The sequence below is a fragment of the Aquarana catesbeiana genome, linkage group LG13 (genome assembly GCF_042186555.1).
Source record: "Aquarana catesbeiana isolate 2022-GZ linkage group LG13, ASM4218655v1, whole genome shotgun sequence".
Classification (NCBI taxonomy): domain Eukaryota; kingdom Metazoa; phylum Chordata; class Amphibia; order Anura; family Ranidae; genus Aquarana; species Aquarana catesbeiana.
In genome coordinates, this window is record NC_133336.1 from 73,235,493 (window position 1) to 73,256,211 (window position 20,719).

Below are 20,719 nucleotides of genomic sequence, written 5' to 3' on the forward strand. Positions count from 1 at the left end.
ACCCTTTATACACGTTTAATTTTGGGGATAGCGCAGTAATATAATTTTTTCCGTTTACATTATTTAATGTCTATGGTTTAGTGCTACATTTATACCATCCGTTGCTTTTGAATTTTTGTCATATTCCAATGTAGCAACTGTTTATCTTTCATCACTATATTGAGTTAGCGCAGTAACATCCCCCACTTTATATTTCCACTCCTTGTGTGATTGGCTCACTGATTTCCCCAGAAGTCTGCACTAAGATACAAGCCAAATGTTATGCCGCGTACACACAACCGGTTTTGCCGTCGGAATAAACTCCGTAGGTTTCTCCGACGGAATTCCATTCAAGCGATCTTACCTACACACGGTCAAACCAAAGTCCGACCAAAGTCCGACTGTCCAGAACGTGGTGACGTACAACACGTACGACGGGACTACAAAAAGGAAGTTCAATAGCCATTAGCTAATAGCTTCCGTCTCGTACTTGCTTCAGAGCATGCGTCATTTGGTCCGTCGGAACAGCATACAGACGAGCAGTTTTCCCGATAGGAATTGGTTCCATCGTAAATATTTAGAACATATTCCATTTCTAGGTCTGTCAGAATTTTTGAAAAAAAAATCCTGATGAGGCACACACACGATCGGAATAGACGATGAAAAGATTCCGTGCAATAGGACTTTTTAGTTTTGATGAGATATTTCTAACGGGATGCCAACCCTTCAGCTTTTCTCATTAAAACATTGAGGGTGCACAGGCTAATTTTCATGAATTGGATTTAGATTTAGATATTTAGATTCCGTCTGCATAGTGAAACAAACAGCTATTTCTATAGATCAGAAACATGTAAGAATCTGCAACAAAGTTTGTTAAAATCCCTGCAATCGGCATAGATCATCCAGAGGGATCGTTTTTTTCTAAACAAAAGTGGAATTACACTTTATTTCAATAGTTTATATGATAAAGAGCCAGCGTTTCAGGCATCTAAAGGGTTCTTATTCATCAGGTCTTAGTACTGTATATGAATTGTGTAAATTGCAGCCATCATGAAGAATAATTTGTTCGATCATTTCAGATTCTGACTAATCAGCTTACTTTAAAGCACTTTGTTGCAACATAAAGTAAATACATTTTAAAATATCTGGCCACAAGGATATTAAATATAATTTGTATTTTTTAAGGGATATTGCTAAGTATGATGGAACTTTCCACCACCTATTGTCATCAGATGGTGTTTTGCCTTGAACCATCTCAAAGAATTTCAAAATTCAACTTACCTTCACAAAGATCTCATCACCCGACATCTATCCAACCTATAACTGAGTACTGCACAGCAAACCGCCATTCTTTACAGCATCAAGCCAAATACATTCAAAGTGTAGCTGGAGACCTTCATTTTTCCAAAGAGGTGGTAAAGGACAGAGGCCTCTCCAGTCTACCCTATGAAGAATGGGATTCACAAACTATCTACAACATTTTAGATATTATTCCACAAACAAAAGGCAAGAGGGGATCAAGCACACATCCAAAGCACCACAAAATATGTCATTTAAATCCCTCTGTACCTTCCAAAGATATAAAATCAAAAAGTTGCCCTATACTTGGGAAGAGTATATGGAAGACACCTCAAGAAAATGTACCAAGCTTCCTGGTAGAAAAATCAAAAGTATCTGATGTAAGCGGACAGGCTAAAGACAAGCTCATGGAGAAGTTTAAACCAAGTCTTGCTTCTGAGTCAAACAAATTAAAATTTAGAAGCAATGAAGTTCTTTTGAAGACTTTGACAAAAGCTAAATCACAATGTATGTTGGCTCACACCACGGAACATAAGGAAGCCAAAGAAAGGTTTGATCAGCAGTATGGTCTGGATAAGGCTACAGTGCTGATAAGTGAGGACCACCTGACTGAAAAAGACTTTAGCACATGCAATGAATTAGAAAAGTCCAGGTTACAAAATGAACAGGTTGTTATGCAAGAAAAAAAATCTGAAACCCTGCTTCCTGTTTATTACAAGTAAGTGAGTATTCGGGAGTAATAATCATATTTATTCTGCTGAGAGCCTAGGGGGGATATTTATCAAGCAAAATCGCCAAAAACTAAAACCTGGCCATCTGCTGGCCATCAGCACTCGCTGCTGTCAGCATACATTGATCAATGGCTGCAGCTAATTGGCTGCAGCCACTGATCAATGAAAATTTACCAAGATGTCCTTTCCTATTAAAAAAATTACTTCTGTCAAGCAGAGGAGCCCATATACTGATTAAAGTTTAGCTGGTTCCTGCTGGACTGGCTGAATTTTGATCAGTATATCCCAAGGTTAAGATGCGCATCTAGGCCGCCTCCCAATTAGTGTGGTATATGTAATAGTATTTTTATTTATTCAAAATCCCTGTTCCTGGATTCATGGGCGGCCAACTTGAGTAATTTTGCAAAGATCTGCAGTAGAATTATGATAGTAGATAAACCCGATTTTTCTTAAAAGCATATGTTAGATGAAGAAGTGTCAGGGGCAGGTTTTTATAATGTAACTGCTACTTTAGAGCAGCAGAGGAAAACATGTATGAATTGTTTAGTAAATCTGTCTTGTAATTTGGGTTACTACTTGCATCAAGTTTCTTTTCAATCCACAATGATGTGTATGGGGAAAGGGGAAAACATAAAAAAAAAAAAATGAAGTTCAATGTAATTGGTGATGCTTAAACACAGATTTCAAAAGTATCATCCCAGTGGCCCTTTGATGAGCTACAATGGGACTAGCTGCAATTAATTACAGAGCTCCCATATAAAGGTAAACTGAGTGAATGTTCCAGTTCTAGCACAGCTAAAGTGCTTTCCCCATCTAAGGACCTTGCTATACAATATCCTAAAACATTATAGGTGGATGTCAGTAGATCAGTATTATCTCTCTTTCCATATAGCTTACCTGGATATTTACCATCACCAACAGAAAAGAAGGAGGTTGGTGGAAAAAACAAAACAGCAGAAACATTGGTGGTCAAGCATTATGAATTAGCACCTCCACTGCGGCTACAAGACACAATAAACCCAAAAGCGGGGAAATATGTCTATACCACTGAGAATGAATTTGAGAAAGAACTTTATTCAGGTAAATTCGTGATATAAATTAGCCAGTTTATAGATTGCATATCCACTTGCCGACCAAGCCTTTTCTGGAACTTTTTGTTTACAAGTTTAAATTAGACCCTAGAGAATAAATAGGCGATTGTTGCAATATTTTATGTCACACTGTATTTGCGCAGCAGTCTTTCAAACATAATTTTTTTGGAAAAAATATACTTTAATGAATTAAAAAAAAAAACACTAAAGTTAGCCCATTTTTTTTCTGAAAGATGATGTTACGCTGAGTAAATAGATATCTAACATGTCATGCTTCAAAATTGCACACGCTTGTGGAATGACAGCAAACTACAGTACTTAAAAATCTCCATAGGCGACGCTTTAAATTTTTTTACAGGTTACCTGTTTAGAGTTACAGAGGAGGTCTAGTGCTAGAATTACTGCTCTTGCTCTAACGATCTTGGTGATATCTCACATGTGTGGTTTGAATAACGTTTACATATGCGGGCGCGACTTACGTATGCATTTGCTTCTGTGCGCAATACTTTTTATTTTTACACTGTCCCTTTATTTATTTATTGTTTTATCACATTTATTCCTATTACAAGGAATGTAAACATCCCTTGTAATAGAAATAAGCATGACAAGTCCTCTTTATTGCAAGATCTGGGGTCTTTTTGACCCCAGATCTGTCATTAACCTTTAAAAGCAAAATCATTTTTTTTTTTACACTTTAAGCCCAAGCATAGAGCCAAATAGGGGCTATCTTGCCCTCACTTGACTTCCTGCCTATCCATCCAAAGACGAGGAAACGTCAGGGGCACCTCTCTCCTGCCGCCTCTAAAAGTGATCCTGTGGCGAATACAGGAACATTTGATTGTGCCATTTTTTTCACCCCTGAAAACATCTGCATGTGCATGGGCACATTAGCTAACATGCAGGTGTGTTCAGAGGTTGAAAAAACATGAAATTCCCCTGAAAGTGGCATTTTTTCATCTGTGTGCATGAGGCCTATGTTCCAGAAAAACATCTCCAGTTGTAAATACACAGTTAGAATACATATATGGAAGAAGTTTATCTGTACTTATCTGTCTGTGTTTTTTTAGTTTATTTAGTTTGTGTTTGTTTTAGGGGCAAGTAAAATTGTGCACCAGAAGGGTACAAAACAGAGGGACTTCATTTTAATGGAGAACCACAATAAATATAAAAAGTATGTACAGCAATCCTTGCCCAGATCTTACAATGAATGGAGCCTTACAGAGGAAAAACCAAGTAAGTTTACTATGTGAGAATGAAATTTAAGGTTCTATTTATCAATGTTTTCACCGAAGATAGAATCTTGGGTGAATGTGGTGTGAATTTTGTGTGAAAACATTGATAAATATACCTCTTCTGTATTCGTATTGAAAGGAACTTGGTCCGCCGCCACCCCCCCCCCCCAGGTCTTGGTGCACAATGCTACAGTTTCTGGCCTATTGACACTAAGGATTAAGCGTTGGTAATCGAAAATAGTACCCGGGTTCTTAATGAGGATCTCACATGAGGTATAGCACAACAGAAGTGTATGGTAACTAAAGTCCAGGGGCTGGTGGTGGTCAGGGCACGCAGTGGACAGTTAGTGCTATCCAGAGGTAATCCAAGGTCAGGGAAGGCAGTAGGAACAGTGTTATCCTGAGATTTGGGCAGACAGCAGAGAAGCGTAACCAAGAAACAGTCTAAAGAAAGAAAAATTCAAGATTTGGCAAGGGGGCAGGAACCACAAGGCAGGGCAGAGAGCTATGTAGCAAGATGCTTTCACAAGCCAGGGCCCTGGCTTTGCCATGCTTAAATAAGGTGCCATGGTGTCTCAGCCAATCAGGGTAGGAAGTCAAATACAGGGAGGTATGTGGCCTTAGGTCAATAAATACACAGGAGGTTAGGCAGACAGAGCCCACCCAGTGTATAGCAACAAGGGCACATTCAGAGGGCCATGCTTCCATCACCCAAATAAACTGGCCAGTGGGCTGCTGAGCAGGAGTGTAAATGGGTAAAATTTGCCATAGAGAGAAGTCAGTTCCCTAGGTTGGCTGTGCTGTGTTATCTGCTTGCAGTAAAAATAAATAAGTTCCCCTAGAATGACCTACAGAACCTATAGCACGTGTACTGTATATCAGATCATTGTAGAAATATTTATTTTCAACACACTGAGGCATAAGAGAAATGCATTACAATAAACATAATTTCTTTTCTACTTTTGTTTAAACTGGTCATATGTTGAGACCTGAAAAGGGTCCCCGTAGGTGGATTGGTCTGCCAACAGCAGTTGTGGACGATGTTGGAAGGAGAACTCGAGAAAGACCTATAACTGTTTTTTGTGTAAGAGACAAAGAGTCTACGAAGATACAGCATGGTCAATGGAATGAGAAGCGAGTCCTCCACAATATTGTGTCGCAGTGGAAGAGTGCTTGGGTGATAAGTGAGTATATATCCTATACAATATGCTGCTGGTCTGGGCAATACTGTCAGTTCACTTAATTAGGACATGGGTATGCTGCAACATCAGTTATTCACTACTGCCAAATCAGTAGCTGAACACCAAGAGGCATCTTCTACCTTTTTATAGTTACCTGGTCCTCCAGCATAAAATTACTGGCTTTACAGTAGGCTTATTTTCCTAGTCAGCCTTTTGCTATATTTAGGTAGTCAGATTCCTCTTTGCAAACCTCCATTTCCTTTTTGAGAAGTATACAAAGGATATAACAGGGTGGCTTACTTATTGCATTGATGGTCATGGTTGGTGGAGAAGCCAGAAACTTAGGCAGGGAGGAGGCTGCACCCAGTTGTATACAATCAACACGTCTGTATTCCATGCACTTTGGAAAACGCATGATTGGACAGGCCTGAGCAAGTCCTGGACAATTCTAAGTGCATTTTAATTCTCACTTTTGTCCACTGTGTTACTTAAGAAAAACTTAGGAGTGACCACAGGTCCAGCATCATAAGGGCACAATGTGTGGGGGCTGCCATGTATATGGTGAAGCTGTTAGTTGATCTTTCTTCATGTCCTTCTGTGATGATGTCACCATATGTTGTAGCGGTCACATTTTTGGTATATAACTTGATGTATGTTATATCTTAGAATCTGGCGCCATCTAGTGGCCAAAATATGAAAGGACTCGTCTTTATTTTTTCAACATTCAAGAAGTTGACATGGAAGTGTTTTGTTTGTTTACATATGGACATTAACTTGACCTACCCATGATGCCCATTAACTCCCGTGAACATCAAGAGAACAGAACTGCATTGTGGGAAGATTATAAAAGAGCTCGGCGCGGCCATCTTAGGTCTCTTGGAAATGCATGGCCAGCCTGGGAGGATCTGTGTGAGGTCTCCAGCGCAGCGCTGCCTACCTCCACGGAAGAGCGATCCGAACAGCAATACTTGCAATACTAGTGAGCTGGGCTGACGGCGGGGCAAGACTGGGAAGGAGCCTGTCGGAGCCAGGACCCTGTACACCAGAGCGGAACTTTCTGACAACACTGACCTGGTTGGGTGAGAGGGCTGTTGCCCAAAAGCTTCCTTGATGCACTTTTACACATTCATCTGTACAATACAGAGTTGCTGGGATTCATAGTCCCACAAGCAAAGTCAAGAGGATTAGACTGAGCTAAAATTAGGCTTCGGGCCTGTACTTCATTGAGGACTTAGTAATGTGTCATTGGCATCAGAGATAGCTGCAGTACTGCTTTATCATAACTTTGATTTAATATCCAGCTTGCTTTTATCGGGAGTCGTTAACCATTGGATTACAAATTCACTTTATTCTTTGCTAGCAGAAGAAAGAAGAAAAGAAGGACTGTCTAATAAAACACAAGGCTTTGTGTTTCATTGCCATATTGAAGTTATTGTGATACCAAATAATGGGAGCTCCCTAAATATTGTACTATACTTTATTAAATCAGCATTTGATTTCCTTATAGTTACAAAGCGTGTTAAGGGATAGGACAGTGCCCATAGTGAGATCAATTCACTCTGCCATTTATCCTATTTTCTTTAGCACATTACTAACAGGTTATTTCAAACACTTTACATCTGTATAATATCTTTGTAAGCCGAAATCAGTTGACTGTCAGACTACGTTGGTCTGACAGTACAACTATTGTAGTGTTTTACTTTAAAGCAAACACAGTAAACAAAGTTCTTGTTTAAGTAGAATTGTATGAGTGTTGTTTTCCTTTGCATTATCGACCAAGTGGAGACCAAAGGTAAAGATAAAAAGGTATATTACATTGTATATTGTGAAATTGTCTTTAGAGTCTTTACTGCACACTATTACAGCACAGTTGTGTCAGGGGGACTGAGAGAAATCACAGGGGAAACAAAGCAGAGTACAGGCCCAATTAAAATACAGCAGCTCCTTCGGGGGTCAGTGCTACATGTTGATGATGGGATAGCATTTGGATATCAGTTATCTGTTGAGAATAAACATAGCAGAACACCACATATTATTATTCGATCATGTCAAATTTATCACCCCTGGACCAGAGGTACTTGTATTTCAGCTCTGTTAGCAATAATAATATGAAATACTTTTTTTTGCTCCTTGAAGGTTCCATGTGGAAAGAGACCACCCTGGAGCAGCTTACAAGAGATCTTGCTAGTATCCACAAAGCCTCCAAAGTCTCCGCTCTTGTGACAATTGCTTCTTCTGCAGTTGCTGGACCTCTAGATGGGATAGATCCCCAGGAAATGGGTGAGTAGTAAATTGTAAATAGAAATTGGGGTCTACCGTCTACACCATTTGCTTTTTTTGAGTAATTTCCTATGGTTAAATCAGAGTTCATTTGGTCAGCCTCTGTGATTGCTGCTAAATGAAACTACTGTTTTTTTGGTCATCAGTTTTGTAAGTAAAATTCAAAGCCCAAACTAGCACCCTACACTTACAGTGGATATAAAAAGTCTACACACCCCTGTTAAAATGTCAGGTTTCTGTGATGCACAAAAATTAGACAAAGGTAAATAATTTCAAAACCTTTTCCACCTTTAACATGACCTATAAACTGTACAACTCAATTGAAAGGAAGAAAAATAAAAACCTAAAATAATGTGGTTACATAAGTGTGCACACCCTTTTATTATTATTATTATTATACAGGATTTATGTAACGCCAACCATTTGCTCAGAGCTTAACAAAATAAAGGCAGACATTACAGTTACAATACAATTTGGAAGAGAAATCAAGAATAAGAGGAATTAGAGGGCTCTGCTCATTAGAGCTTCCAATCTAAAAATAACTGGGGATGTAGCTGTGTTCAGAAATAAGCAATCACATTCAAACTCATGTTAAATAGGAGTCAGTACACACCTCCATCATTTAAAGTGCCTCTGATTAACCCCAAATAAAGTACAGCTGTTCAAGTAGGTCTTTCCTGACATTTTCTTAGTTACATCCTACAGCAAAAGCAATTGTCTGCAGAGAGCTTCCAAAGCATCAGAGGGATTTTATTGTTAAAGTGGATGTAAACCTCAAAAACATTTTTTAATGAAGGCTTCTACCTGGTACAGTAGAGGATGTCAATTCATCTGTGCCTAGTCTTGCCTCAAAGAGTTAATCCAGCTCTGAGCAATCCTCTTGTTTTTTTTTAGTAAGATAAAAAAAATGACACACAGATAAGTTTGTGTTGCCACATCCTCCACTGCTGTGACTGACATTTGATTTCTTTAGCTCATGAATGAGCATGAGAGCAGAGAGTGTCTACGATTCCAGCTTCACATCCCTCCTCCTTTCTTCTCCAGCTCTCCTATGATTGGCTGATCCAAACCTCAGCATGATTGGGCATGCTGAAGTCATGTGGTAACACGTGAGTAGGTAACGCTGTTGCCAGTTATGAAATAGTTTAAATACAAATGTCCTCTGGGGGAATGGATGGCTAGTAAACAATGGCACAATGGGAGTAGGGGGAAAGATAAACAAAAAACCTTTTGCATAGGCTTAAAACAGTCTGTGTTCCAGGGCAAGCTATCCAGGGAAGCATGAAGCAGCCTCCAAACATGTAAGAAAAAAGCAAAAGAGAAGAGCCTCCGGGTCAGAATCAGTTAAAAAGCTTTATTATACAAAACGAATATGTCCACTTACATGGGTAAAAGGCAAGCAGAGCACAGATTTCCTCGAGTGGTGATGTTGCAGCCTGAGTGCCTGTGTGTCAGCTCATGTCCAGGGGAGAGAGGGGAGACAATCCCGTCCAGCAGGATGTATGAACTCCGTCCCAGGGATAAAAACGAGGCATGGCTCGTGTGAGTTGTGGAACGCAGGCCTCCAACGCGGTGACGTCACAGACAGTGCGACGACGTTTCAGTGCATGCGCACTGTGTATTTCAGGCGTGCGCCTTCTTCAAGCATTGAGGATAGAGGCTCATAGGAGCCTTATATGTGCTCAGTGATGGAGCCATCTAGTGGAGATTGTGTATTATAACGCAATCTAAATAGAGAGGCTCCACCAACAAAGGTAAAAAATGATTGATTGAAATAAAAATGAGGGGGGAGGGGCTGTGAGGGAAGAAAAAAAATTAAAAATTGTATATATATATAAAAAGCTAATGGGAAAGGTATATATGTGCATGTGTATATATTGACCTCTGCAGAGCTACTGTATGCAGAGATATTGTTTATTGAAAAAATGGTTTTAATTGCTTACCAATTGATTTTGTTATGTCCTTCATGTATTGTTTTTATTATTACACTTATTCTGATAATATTATCTATATACTGCTGTCTGTATGCAGAGGTCAATATATACACATGCACATATATACCTTTTCCCATTAGCTTTCTTTTTATATATATATACAATTTAAAAAAAAAATTCCTTCCCTCACAGCCCCCCCCCCCCTCATTTTTATTTCAATCTATCATTTTTTACCTTTGTTGGTGGAGCCTCTCTATTTAGATTGCATTATAATACGCAATCTCCACTAGATGGCTCCATCACTGAGCACATATAAGGCTCCTATGAGCCTCTATCCTCAATGCTTGAAGAAGGCGCACGCCTGAAATACACAGTGCGCATGCACCGAAACGTTGTTGCACTGTCTGTGATGTCACCGCGTTGAAGGCCTGCGTTCCACTACTCACACATCCTGCTGGACGGGATTGTCTCCCCTCTCTCCCCTGGACATGAGCTGACACACAGGCACTCAGGCTGCAACATCACCACTCGAGGAAATCTGTGCTCTGCTTGCCTTTTACCCATGTAAGTGGACATATTCGTTTTGTATAATAAAGCTTTTAACTGATTCTGAACCAGAGGCGCTTCTCTTTTGCTTTTTTCCTGAAGTCATGTGGTGCCTTTCCTGAGTTTTGACTGGATGTTACTCATCATGGGGCATGGTGCAGTCAGCTCCCAGAGCCAGCAGAAAGAGTAGGACAGTGTAGAGGTGAGCAGGGAGTCTTGTGACATCACGCCTCCGCCCACCAAGCTTCGGCAAAGAGACCCACCCACCGATTCCAGAGTTTTGCAGGGCTCCTACTGCTGAAGGGGTATTCTTCATATGTCTGGGTTATGGAGTAGAGTGGCCAGACGGAAGCCTTTTCTTAAGAAGAAAAACATCCAAGCCCGGCTAAATTTTGCAAAAACACATCTGAAGTCTCCAAAAAAGCATGTGGGAAAATGTGTTATGGTCTGATGAAACCAAGGTTGAACTTTTTGGCCATAATTCCATAATTTGACGCAAAAACAACACTGCACATCACTAAAAGAACACCATACCCACAGTGAAGCATGGTGGTGGCAGCATTATGCTTTGGGGCTGTTTTTCTTCAGCTGGAACAGGGGCCTTAGTCAAGATAAAGGGAATTATGAACAGTTCCAAATACCAGTCAATATTGGCACAAAACCTTCAGGCTTCTGCTAGAAAGCTGAACATGAAGAGGAACTTCATCTTTTACCATGACAACGACCCAAAGCATACATCCAAATCAACAAAGGAATGGCTTCACCAGAAGAAGATTAAAGTTTTGGAATGGCCCAGCCAGAGCCCAGACCTGAATCCGATTGAAAATCTGTGTGGTGATCTGAAGAGGGCTGTGCACAGGAGATGCCCTCGTAATCTGACAGATTTGGAGTGCAAAGAGGAGTGGGCAAATATTGCCAAGTCAAGATGTGCCATACCCAAAAACAGAGTGTTGTAATAAAATCAAAAGGTGCTTCAACAAAGTATTAGGTTAAGGGTGTGCACACTTATGCAACCATATTATTTTTTTACTTCCCTCCACCTAAAAGATTTCAGTTTGTTGTTCAACTGGGTTATACAGTTTATAGGTCACATTAAAGGCGGAAAAAGTTCTGAAATTATTCACTTGAAACCTGACATTTTAACAGGGGTGTGTAGACTTTTTATATACACTGTAGATAAAAGTCTTCTTTAGCTTTTCCCAGACTGTGTTCTCAACTGACCTTGCGTGCAGCATCCTGATTTCTTGCAAACATTGCTTACATGTATTGTTGTAAATGGCTTCCTTTCTGTTCTAATATTTCATTTATTAAAAGGGACTGATGTAATCTGTGGTGAAATGTGTACATTGTAAAGTATACTGGAAATAAATAATACATTATTAGTGTCAAGTTCCCCCCCTACAAAAGTAAGACTTTGCCCTGTATTTCAGTATATATCCTGTACTCAGTAATTCCTTCTAACTGATTTGAGCCACAAAACTTAATTGAACCCCTTTAAACTGGATTTACTTTAATTTTGGAAATGTATTAGCTGAATTCCAGGTATGGATTTTTCCATCTTGTAAGTATGCATATGCCACACTTATGTGATCCCTGAGAAAGCAGAAAATCTCTGTGGTATTAACTACTACCACACCGATTGCCACTGCCTTCTAGGGCCCATGGCGCTGCCATACTGCATAGTGCACATGGGGGTCACTTGCTTGGCATGTGTACCATTCACAGAATGCCACAGCAGCAAATGGATTCATGATTTTGCCCCTCCAAAACAAACATAGTTTCTATCTAGATGATGTTGGAAAGGTAACCACCAAATTGGTTCCAATATTTGTCAGGGATGCTGGTTTAGAATAAAATTAAAGGATCTGATTGGTTGCTGTTAGAAACACCTCTCCGCTTTTACTATGCGTCAGTTTTATAACCTCACCACTTTTACTATGCGTCAGTTTTATAAAAGCATAAAGACAAATATGAAGTCTGAATCTTGCCTTTGTACTTCTTTATTACAATAATTTCATTTATGTTGTGTTAAACATTAAAGCTGGCAAAAAAATTGATGGCTCCAAAACACCACCCGCTGTGCCAACGTTACCGTCCGAGATACAGAACCTTGTTTCCGATGCTCTTCAGAATGAGGATGACCTTGTGAGGATGGCAGCTGCACTGTGTCAGTTCTTTATCCAAGAGTTCAGTGAAGAAGCCAGGAAGATCATGTTCACTGTCTTGGAGATTGGTATTCTATAATGGATAGTTTATTTTTCTGTAATATTTAGATAAAGCCCAACTCCTGACCAAACTTCTAATTTAGTTTTTTTATAGAGTGGGAGGTTAGAGTCACTGTCAGGTTTTCATTGCCATCAGTGCCCTTATGGGGAATTTTCCCTTTTCTTTCAGGGCAGAAAGCAATACAAAATATCTGTAACAAGGACACATACAAAAAGGAAAGTTCATTTTTAGTGTAGCGAGGAAAGGTTGGAACCTGTGATAACGTTTTTATTGCTGCCTGTGCCTGTCTGTACCATTGACAACCCCCAACCCTTTTGCTGCCATGTCCTGACCTGACAGCGGGGGGTTTCACACACAATCCAGTGGCTGCAGCATGGTAGACCCCGAAGCACCCTCCCCATGTTGAGGGCATGTTGCCTGGTATGGTTCAGGAGGGGGGGCGCTTGCTCATCCCCCCCTATCCTGTCCTCCAGGCTGCATGCTCGGATAAGGGTCTGGTATGGATTTGGGAGAGGACCCTCATGCTATTTTTTTTTTTTATTTTGGCATGGAGTTCCCCAGGCCCTTTGGGTTTGGTATGGACTGGGGTTGTGGGGACCCACTCTAATTTTTTTATTGATATATTGCTGGGAGCCGGCAATACATTACAGCCACGGGCAATTTTAAATGACATTTTTTCCTTTAGAAATGTCATTTTGCTGCGGCATTGTAAAACACATCAGGCAGATGCGCCACTTTACAGTCAGACTAAGGGGACCCCCAGGCACAATATTTAAAGGAATATTTCATTTTAATTGTTTCACTTTAAGCATTATTAAAACCACTGCTCCTGAAAAAACAGTAATTTTAAAAACTTTTTTTTGCATTGATACCTTGATCCCCTGGGGCAGGACCCGGGTCCCCAAACACTTTTTATGGCAATAACATGCATATTAGCCTTTAAAATTAGCACTTTTGATTTTTTATGTCTGTGTCCCATAGACTTTAATAGAGTTTGCATGTTCGCACAAATTGTTTGCCTGTTCACATGTTCTGGTGCGAACTGAACCAGGGGGTGTTCGGCTCATCCCTACTCACACAGAACATTTCTTGAGTAATCCAGTGAGGGAATTAAAATACCAATATACTGTAGTTCTTGATATTAGAGCAACTGGAGCTGTTTGCAGGATTTCATGAGTGCAGAGACCAGCACTTGTATATACTCACACTAATTTATTTGATAGCACTAAACAAGGTACCTGAATTACAGTATGTTAAAGCTGAACTCAGACCAACTTTTTAAAACTTTCCTAAATATATTCTTTAATAGCCATGAAGTATATAAATCCACTTTGTGTGCATCAAATGCCTTTGCAAGTCAAGTTACTACCTTGTAAAAGTAGTGGTGACATCATTACTGTGCTGCACACTTCATGTGCAGAGAGCAGAGCTGAGGGAGGGACCCAACAGGCCCCACCCATGACAGGCTGCCTGCAGAAAACTACAGGAGGGGGCGGATACAAGACCAGTCACCCTGCACAAGGAGAGAGGACAGCAGTGTCTTGTCTTTATTACATGAAGCTTCTGCACAAAGTTTCACACTGTATTACTGCACAGATCTGGAAGAAATACACAAAGCACACCAAGATTCAAGTAAGAATACACATGCCTCTTGTATTTATACAATATTTACCTATCCTGGAGTTCAGCTTTGACATTCAGTCTGGCATCTGTTTCTACAATACTGCTGTTGCCTAGACAGATTTTAATGCAACCAGAATGTACTGGGTCCCATTTATTGCTAATTCCCATAACAATTTTTGGATTTTTACACATGGGACTCCCCTTCTCTACTGCACACCTCCCGTAATTAAAGTCTCTGTCATATGAAATATAATGCCTTGAAAAAGTATTCATACCCCTTGAAATTTTCCACATTTTGTCATGTTACAACCAAAAACATAAATGTATTTTATTGGGATTTTTTGTGATAGACCAACACAAAGTGGCACATAATTGTAAAGTGGAAGGAAAATGATAAATGGTTTTCAACATTTTTTTCTAAATAAATAGGCTAAATAGGGTGATTAGCTTCCCTAGGCCAAAGGAGAGCAGTGCCACATCCAATAATTACATATAAATGAGAAAAGACAATTCCCCTGGGTGGACTTTACCGGCACTTGCTAACAAATATTGAATAGTGAGTACATATAGCAAAGTGTAAACAGTAAAAAGATTTTTATTTTAACATAACATAGATTAAAAATATATTATATCATACATTCGACGAAGCATATTACAGGAACAATAAATAACAGTATTGTTACCAAACAATTAATTGTACGAGGGCTCTTGTTCACACCCAACGCGTTTCGGAGTAAATACTATTTTTGTCCTTCTTCAGGGATGTAGCAAAAAAGAGCACTTCGTTTCTAATATGTTTCGTTGAATTACTTTAAAACTTCAGAATTGGAATAACATTGGACATTATTGCTGGTATAGTTGTTATCATAGGGACATCATGATTATCACTAGTTGGTATTATTTGTTGGAAGTTCCCTTTACTGGGACATAAAATCTCACCAACCCCCGTCCCTCCCGGGCGCGTGCAGACCAGAGCAATGTACTGAGGCAAGAGAAGAGGAAACCCCTGTTTGTATCAAGTATTGCAGTGTGTCAGCCACGCATCCCAGCTTCCAGTGTGTATAACGCCTGAGCTCAGGCGTTATACATGCTGGAAGCTGGGATGCGTGGCTGACACACTGCAATACTGCAATCCCAGTAAAGGGAACTTCCAACAAATAATACCAACTAGTGATAATCATGATGTCCCTATGATAACAACTATACCAGCAATAATGTCCAATGCTATTCCAATTCGGAAGTTTTAAAGTAATTCTACGAAACATATTAGAAACGAAGTGCTCTTTTTTGCTACATCCCCGAAGAAGGACAAAAATAGTATTTACTCCGAAACACGTTGGGTGTGAACAAGAGCCCTCGTACAATTAATTGTTTGGTAACAATACTGTTATTTATTGTTCCTGTAATATGCTTTGTCGAATGTATGATGTAATATGTTTTTAATCTATGTTATGTTAAAATAAAAATCTTTTTACTCTTTACACTTTGCTATATGTACTCACTATTCAATATTTGTTAGCAAGTGCCGGTAAAGTCCACCCAGGGGAATTGTCTTTTCTCTTTCTAAATAAATATGTGAAAAGTGTGGCGTGCATTTGTTTTCAGCCCCCCTGATCCAATACTTTGTAGAACCACCTTTCACTGCAATTATAGCTGCAAGTCTTTTTGGGGATGTCTCTACTAGCTTTGCACCTCTAGAGAGTGACATTTTTGTCCATTCTTCTTTGCAAAATAGCTCAAGCTCTGTCAGATTGGATGGAGAGCGTCTGTGAACAGCAATTTTCAAGTCTTGCCACAGATTCTCAATTGGATTTAGGTCTGGACTTTGACTGGGCATTCTATTCTAACATGAATATGCTGTGAATCTAAAGCATCCCATTGTAGCTCTGGCTGTATTTTGGGGTCATTGTCCTGCTGGAACGTGAACCTCCGCCCTAGTCTCAAGTCTTTTTGCAGACTCTAACAGTTTTTCGTCTAAGATTGCCCAGTATTTGGCTCCATCCATCTTCCCATCAACTCTGACCAGCTTCCCTGTCCCTGCTGAAGAAAAGCATCCCCACAACATGATGCTGCCACCACCATGTTTCACGGTGGGGTTGATGTGTTCAGGGTGATGTGCAGTGTTAGTTTTCACACATAGCGTTTTGCTTTTAGGCCAAAAAGTTCAATTTTGGTCTCATCTGACCAGAGCACCTTCTTCCACATGTTTGTTATGTCCCCCACACGGCTTCTCGCAAACTGAAAACAGGACTTCTTATGGCGTTCTTTCAACAATAGCTTTCTTCTTGCCACTCTTCAATAAAGGGCAGATTTGTGGAGTGCACGACTAATAGTTGTCTTGTGGACAGATTCTCCCACCTGAGCTGTGGATCTCTCCAGAGTTACCATGGGCCTCTTGGCTGCTTCTCTTATTAATGCTCTCCTTGCCCAGCCTGTCAGTTTAGGTGGACAGTCATGTCTTGGTAGGTTTGCAGTTGTGCCAAACTCTTTTTATTTTTTGGACAATGGATTGAACAGTGCTCCGTGAGATGTTCAACGCCTGGCATATTATTTTATAACATAATCCTGCTTTAAACTTCTCCGCAACTTTATCCCTGACCTGTCTGATGTGTTCCTTGGCCTTCACGATGCTGTTTGTTTACTAAGGTTCTCTAGCAAACCTCTGAGGGCTTCCCAGAACAGCTGTATTTATACTGAGTTTAAATTACACACAGGTGGGCTCTATTTACTAATTACGTGACTGCTGAAGGCAATTGGTTCCACTAGATTTTAGTTAGGGGTATCAAAGTAAAGGGGGCTGAATACAAACGCATGCCACACTTTTCAGATATTTATTTGTAAAAAAAAATTGAAAACCATTTATAATTTTCCTTCCACTTCACAATCATGTGTCACTTTGTGTTGATCTATCACATAAAATCCCAAACAATACATTTACGTTTTTGGTTGTAACATGACAACATGTGAAACATTTCAAGGGGTATGAATACTTTTTCAAGGCACTGACTGTATCTATAAAAGAAACAGTGTGTGTTCTAGGGGATAAATAAGTAAGTTGTAGGTTCAGCTGTACATTAATTTTTTTTTTCATTTTTCCAGGCAACGATGCAGATAGCTGGGCTGCGGCTCAGTGTCTGGCTCTGGAGGGCAATCACAGTTACCTGGTGATACAAAGGATACTTACCCAGCTATTTGATGTGCTGGATGAGGAAACAGAAAACCAGGCTTTATATCTGCTAAGCCTGCTCAGTCAGCAAACAGTAAGTACCAGGGGATTGCAACATGTCAAACTGCGCCCCCCCTACAAGATGTATGTCAGCAAAAACCCTCCCCAAAAAATTGAGCACTAATCTGCATGCTTACCCCCTAAGCATACATCCCCCCTCCTCCTAGTACAAATTCATCCTCCTGCTGAAATTCCCCCTCCCAGAACAAATATTTGCTCCCCCACATCCCCCCAGCACAAATGCCCCCCCCCCTAAAAAAATCACCCCTCCTAGCACAGTTCCTCTACCCCTCAAACTTCCCTCTGAAGTACACATCCTCCCACTCCAAATCCCCCCTTCCAGCACAAATTTCCCCCCCTAGCACAAATCCTCTCCCCTTACATTTCCCCTCCTAGCACAAATACCCCCCATTCATCCCTACTAGCACAACTACCCCCCAAATAATAATAAAGAAAATTCCCCTACCTACCAATGCCCTCTACCATATCACCTCTTATATCACAAACCATCTTCCCCCTTTTAGCGCAAACCCTCCAATTCCCCCCTTCTAGCACATATCTTCTTTCCCTATCCCCCTCTCCCAAACAAATCCCCCTAAATCACTACTTCTAACACATCCCCCTGAATTTACCAGCCTAGGAAAATTCGTACCCCCTGCCGCCCCCCAAATTCCCCACTTCCAACACAAATCCCCTCCCCCAATCTCCTTGAAGCGCCCCACCTCACATTATACCAAGTGCCCAGGGCAGCCGCCCCTCCTGCCCACCCCTTGTCTTATCTTGTCTTGTTTTGTCTTATTTATGTGTTGGGTCTGTGCTGAAAATAACTGACAGTGTAGCCTCAATGCATCTGCTCTGAATGGGCACTAAAGTATTAACATCTTCTTATCAAGCAGCAAAAGAACTTTAAAACAAGACATCCCTGACCTCTGTAGCTGCATGTATTATTAAGTACCTTTTTCTCACAGATCATCAAAGATCACAACAAAGATTCTGAATTCTGGTTTAATTCAGTTTGTAAGGAATCATTTATATAGGTAATTATGTGCATATGGCAGATTCCAATGGCAAGAATCAGACAAAATGTCCTGCGTTCGGGACCTACATACAGCTGCTTTAACTGGGCACCAGAAATACGCAGCATGTTTACGTTGCATGGCTGAATGCATCCGTATTTATCAAGCCTTTATGTTTAGAAACATTTGCTGTGTGTACATCTGCTGACAGGCTGCCAAGATTCTGTTCTCCATAGAAAATAGCTAAGATTTTTGTGTCTCTGTAGTAAACTCTGAAGACAAATTTCTCCACAATGTCTATAGCTTCAGAGGTGAATGAGGGCTTGTTTTAAAGGGCTTTTACTGCTTATTAAAAACATGTAAATACTTAAATGGGCAGAGTCTTAACACAGTTTTACTGTAAACCCAACTGAAAACAAACTTCAGTGGAAAAGGGTTCTGCCAGCATCCGCACTGAAGAGATTTATGTTTTCCTCCTGTTCTGTTTGATACCCATCAGTTGGACAGGAATTGAGTGGAAATCTTATGTCATAAGATAAGCATAAAAGCATTATCAGAAGTTCTAAGCCTTAGCCACTCTACTGAAAATGTGTTCTGTCAAAATAGTAAAATCGTCAAACTCCAACACTTTAACTTTCGGTTTCTTTAACCGCTTCAGCCCCGGAAGATTTTACCCCCTTCCTGACCAGAGCACTTTTTGCGATTCGGCGCTGCGTCGCTTTAAATTGACAAATGTGTGGATGTGCGATGTTGCGCTCAAACAAAATTGAGGTTATTTTTTTTCCCACAAATAGCGATTTCTTTTGGTGGTATTTGATCACCTCTGCAGTTTTTATTTTTTGCGCTATAAACAAAAAAGAGTGACTATTTTGAAAAAACTCAATATTTTGTACTTTTTGCTATAATAAATATCCCCCAAAAATGTATAAAAAAAACTATTTGTTTCCTCAGTTTAGGCCGATATGTATTCTTTTACATATTTTTGGTAAAAAAAATTGCAATAAGCGTATATTGATTGGTTTGCGCAAAAGTTATAGCGTCTATAGGGGATAGTTTTATGGCATTTTTATTATTATTTTTTTTACTAGTAATGGCGGCGATCTGCAATTTTTATCAGGACTGTGACATTATGGCGGACACATTTGACACATTTTTGGGACCATTGGCATTTATACAGCGATCAGTGCTATAAAAATGCACTAATTACTGTAACAATGTCACTGGCAGGGAAGGGGTTAACACTGTTCCCTAGTGTGTGTTATAACTGAAGGGGGGAGGGGACTGTGTAGGGGAGATGGCAGATCGCTGTTCATACTCTGTATGAACAGATGATCTGTCTCTACTCCCCTCAGAGTTTACACACACAATACCGGTTCTCGGTGTGTCAGCAGCGGTAATCGTGACCTCCAGGCACTCGCATCGGCTCCGTGGGAGAGCAATGGGCGCGCGCCCCTAGTGGCCACAGGGCGAAGGGACGTAACATAACAACAGTACAACTGCGGCGGCTGGTCGGCAAGTGGTTAAACCATGAGTAATTGGAGATTTTAACGAACTTCTGTTTGGACACGACACCGGCAACAGAATACAGTTCGGTGCACAATATTATGAGCGGAGATTGTTACTCCGCTCCGATACTAGCTAACAAAATGTCCGCCTTTGAGGCGGCGACAACTTTGTCCTCGTTAGCCACTGTGCTGTCAAAACAGCTATATCTTCCAGTACCGGAATGTATTCGGTTGCTGGTAATGTGTCCAAAAGGCAAATCGTCAAAATCGTCAAAATCTCCAATTACTGATGGTTTAAAGAAACCGGAAGTGACGTGGTTGGAGTTTCTGATGAGTTGGCTAATTTGACAGAACACTGTGAAACCCTTGGAGAGATTTTTCATCACTTCCTGTCCTGACAGAAAGTAAAGATAAAATTCTCATGCAGGCACACAGAAAGCAATAATAACCTGACAAGAGCTCTAACTTTTACAACTATATGAAAAAAGTTTGGGCTAGCATACCTCAATGTGTATGCAAGCTTTAACAATAAATGTCCCTTGCTTACTCCCTTTTGGTCTGTTAGATATACCAATGAATGTGTTTTATTATATCTGTTTGACACATCCAGACAATGAAAAAATAGCTGTTCATCCAGCCAGGAATCTTGTAAGCTGATAACTTCCTGTACTCTCTGCCACTGTACTGTTATCAGTTAGCATTGTTCCCTGCTGTCTCTGTGAACTACAAAACACCCCCTATTATGGAGGGAGGTGTTATGTAGTCCTAGCAGATGTCCTTTGGGAAGTGTGTTAATGGCAGGCTTACCAGGTTAACAGCATGAAAAAAAGAAAACTAATTCAGCTACTAC

General features: G+C 40.3%; 1 protein-coding gene across 5 annotated transcripts in view; it reads left to right on the forward strand.

The window, feature by feature from the left end:
* HEATR4 (HEAT repeat containing 4) overlaps positions 1 to 20,719 on the forward strand; it is a 74,144-nt gene that overhangs the window by 4,018 nt on the left and 49,407 nt on the right. For 4 of the 5 annotated variants that reach the window (XM_073609758.1, XM_073609755.1, XM_073609756.1 and 1 more), the window contains 7 exons: positions 1,165 to 1,996; positions 2,902 to 3,089; positions 4,193 to 4,333; positions 5,307 to 5,516; positions 7,650 to 7,793; positions 12,315 to 12,506; positions 17,222 to 17,382. In XM_073609758.1, the coding sequence (XP_073465859.1) occupies positions 1,179 to 1,996; positions 2,902 to 3,089; positions 4,193 to 4,333; positions 5,307 to 5,516; positions 7,650 to 7,793; positions 12,315 to 12,506; positions 17,222 to 17,382 (1,854 nt within the window). In that variant the 5' untranslated portion in view covers positions 1,165 to 1,178. The remainder of the gene's footprint in view (positions 1 to 1,164; positions 1,997 to 2,901; positions 3,090 to 4,192; positions 4,334 to 5,306; positions 5,517 to 7,649; positions 7,794 to 12,314; positions 12,507 to 17,221; positions 17,383 to 20,719) is intronic. The other variant, XM_073609759.1, reaches the window with a different exon arrangement.